The 3,477-nt window shown below is 34.4% G+C and overlaps 1 protein-coding gene across 2 annotated transcripts; it reads right to left on the reverse strand.

Annotated features, from left to right (window-relative positions):
- Positions 1-235: 235 nt before the first annotated feature.
- LOC141816503 (poly(ADP-ribose) glycohydrolase 1-like) lies at positions 236-3,396 on the reverse strand. Of its 2 annotated transcripts, none has more exons than XM_074704273.1 (5): positions 3,258-3,396; positions 1,867-1,927; positions 1,314-1,490; positions 913-975; positions 236-670 (listed from the first exon to the last, which is right to left on the reverse strand). In XM_074704273.1, exons 1-5 carry the CDS (start codon positions 3,377-3,379, stop codon positions 539-541), a joined length of 555 nt encoding a protein of 184 aa, XP_074560374.1. In that variant the 5' UTR covers positions 3,380-3,396; the 3' UTR covers positions 236-538. The 2 variants fall into 2 exon arrangements, with proteins under 2 accessions (XP_074560374.1, XP_074560373.1); XM_074704272.1 differs by having other exon boundaries at positions 1,314-1,520.
- Between the last annotated feature and the right edge of the window lie 81 nt (positions 3,397-3,477).

Genomic DNA, 3,477 nt, shown 5'->3' on the forward strand with positions numbered 1-3,477 from the left:
AGATGATCAATAAATATGGAAAATCACTATTATATGGAGAAAAGCAAATCATTCACAAGAACTATCACACATTTTTCCTCTCAATTTTCTATTATAAACATCATGAAGCATCTCGTAGGAAAGAAAATAACATCAAAATGCAATGAGATTTGTCCGCTCGAGAAAAAGTAAAGCACGAGATGAAGTGTTTGCGCTAACGTCAAAACTGAACACTCTCATGGATCACAAGGCAAAGTACAGTGTTCAATCTACATGCATATGATTCATGGATCAAAACAGAACAGAACAAGAACATGCTAATTTGGTGGTTCACAGTGGAATCATCAGCATTAAGCAACCAAACATCCAGATCTACTTGCAAGGCTTGCTTTTGATTTAACCAAAAGTTTGTGGATCCAGGTTGCAGGTTAAACAAGTACCAAGGAAATCGGAGATTATCCATGGAGATATATTTTACTTGGGAGACAGCAATGTACCTTTTTCTAACCATATAACTTGAAGAATTGAGCTATCCAGACGTGAGACAGCACATCCTGGTTTAATTATTTGGTAGTAGCCAATCAAAGAACCCATTGAAGGTTTTGGAACTCAGCCTTTGGTTGCAGTATTCAGCTAACATGCTCCATAGATCACTGACTGTCCATCCATGTTGCAGGATCCATCGGGTTACCTGTTACAGCGGTAAAAGTAGATACTAATTTTTTTTCGAGGAAAAAGAGAGCAATCTAAGGTCAGTGTTAATAGTAGGGTAACAAAGTTAAAAAAAAAAACTGGGAGGAAGCTCAGTTGTAAGAAAAGCACAAAGCTGCTCTATCCAGTCACACTCTTCCACCAGCGCATGCATCATAATCTATCATAAATTTCCCAAGGTTTACATAGTTACATATTGCACGCCTACAGAACCAGAGTTACCTCTTCTAATTTCTGCATGGCCGCTACTCCAAATGAATAATAATGGATGAAAGGTCTCAATCCCTGCATCAGGCAGGCAAATAAGTTCGGTAGTTAGCATTTAAGAAATGAAGCACGATTGAGACATTTTTCCTTCAGAAGAAGACCCAAACACTTTGTGTAATACTTTTAACTTAGAAACACCAGAATGTAAAGCTCGAAACACAAATTTACGCCATTTTGAATTCTAATATTTCTTTATAAAGGCAACATATGCAAAGAAGAGCAAGGATGTCAAGGTTAATTTGGTGTAAAAATTTACAGCATTACAGAGATCCATTATACAGGAGTCATATCCAGCAAAGCATACCAACTTGAAATGATCAACTAATGGATGATTTACAGCAACGTAAGAATGATACCTCTGATGCAGCAAGCCACTGAATCATGCTTTTGACTTCAAGGTCACCACCAAAAGCACCACATCCCCAGTTTCCAGTTGCGATTCCTATGCTGCCTTGAAAATCTCTAACACTAGAACTTTCACCGACACTAGTTCCTTCAGCGTTACATTTTTTACTTTCAGAACTTCCAACATCCTTGGCGTGTTTAGGATAAGTTTCAGACAACTAAAGATATGAAGAACAACAATGAATATACTAGAAAATAATTTCAAGATAATCAGAAGGGGAAATGACATTTCAATATAAGAATGACAAAATATTTCAAAGAATTAACAAAATATATTAAGCGCAGAATATGCTGGATGATGACTGAATCTGGCATAAATGTGACCCTGTTAAACAGTAGTTGTATTTGATCCAGAAATATTTGCACTAGGTTGCTTTTCTGCATTAAGCAGTGGCTCCATTTTAAACCCAATCTTGTTATAAAATTTCTTACAGGAAAAGTCAGCAGAAACCAATGATTCAGGAATTACTATTATTTTTGCATAAACTAATGTCTTGAAAGAACCTCAATTCTGCACTTGTACTTTGATTGGTCGAAAAATCCACATAATGCTTTAATTGTCTCCCTGATCAAAAGCAATGAATTATATAAGAAAATATAGTTTCAGAAAGCACAGGTGATCCCATTCATAAACTTATCATGTAATTGTATTTGAACATAGCATGATAACAGGAAGTATAATCTGAAACACATAACTTGATGTCATCATAAACTTATCATGTAAATGTTTATCTGAAAGTAATCTACTCATGAATTATGTCTTTCATCTTCACTTTTACTCCATGATGGAAAATTTTGCATGATCTATTCCCAATTATCTCCATGTAGCTTTGTCAGAAATGACTTAACTACAAAAAATAAATCAACTTTTCGCTAGAAATAATCATGAGTTCATCTTGATTTTGTTAAAGATGATAAACATCTATTTTGTAGTTTGTTTATCAAAAATCAAATATCTTCCAGGTATGTGATATGCAAGATGAATTATATGTAAGCAACAATACAGACTTGGCAGATAACACATATTATATTTTTATTCCCTAATAATGAGAAATCATGGACTGTGTCTTGTATCCACTGTGGATAAGTGGAATCTAATAAATTAAATTAATGCAGCCCAATAATAAAACCTTAGAAAAAGCTTCTTTTCACATAGGTCTTAGCTCTTATACTTGCAGTCTACAACATCCCCTCTATACCCAAGTTCCTACACATGCTCCAAGAGAACACTTGATATTCCTATTGATCACATATACAACATTTTAAAAACAAATGTGTTTGAAACTTCGATCCACATTTGTGTGTAATTCTCATATCTGAGTACAAGTAACATAGGGTGTTAGAATAGGTAGTAGAGCATCATGGACATCTACTGGTATGTGTTTGATAACAATGTGAGCAGATGTAAAGTATAATGAAAGAAACTATGTTTGTCAACAGCATTTCAGTAAGGTGTTGGGTTTTCATTGACATTGACAAATACTAATTGGGACTAAAAGCAATATAGATAAGACCTAAATGGAGCTTTAGATCTTTCTGCTTGGAAGGAAGCCAAAAATTGTAAAGCATGATTTTTACAGTATCAAAATTTGTGATTACTTGTTGGCTGATAAGGTGTGTAGGACAAAAGGTCTTAGTTACTCATCTATTGAATTAAAATGCAACCAATATAACTGACTATCCATACATATTTTTAACTGCTATATAAGGTTCATAGGTTAAATAACCGTAGATGAATAGACACGAGGATATCTTCTTTAAGAGATCAAACAAGCATATAATGTTAGCAGAGCCCTTGGCTTTACAAATTCAAAATATAGAACCCCGTCATTTTGGATAAGTTACTTGAATTCATTTCATGTTAAACAAAGGCAAGTCTATTATAGACAGCATACCGAACAAGGTATTCAATTTCATATTGCCTCATTCTCGGATTACATAAAGCATCTATGGCAACAATCCATGTTTTCCGCCTTCCCATCGAATCAAAGGGCTTGTTATCTTGATAGTCACCCATGAATTGAAAAGAGTGGCCATATCTATCAAGAAGATGGTAGTAAGTAAATAATTAGAAAAGAAGTTTCAACAACAGATGTGATACGTTTCAAGCAAGTA

This window comes from Curcuma longa, unplaced genomic scaffold (assembly GCF_044706935.1).
Source record: "Curcuma longa cultivar G26 ecotype Majalengka, Jawa Barat unplaced genomic scaffold, ITB_CL_G26_1.1 contig_17041, whole genome shotgun sequence".
Taxonomy (NCBI): Eukaryota; Viridiplantae; Streptophyta; class Magnoliopsida; order Zingiberales; family Zingiberaceae; genus Curcuma; species Curcuma longa.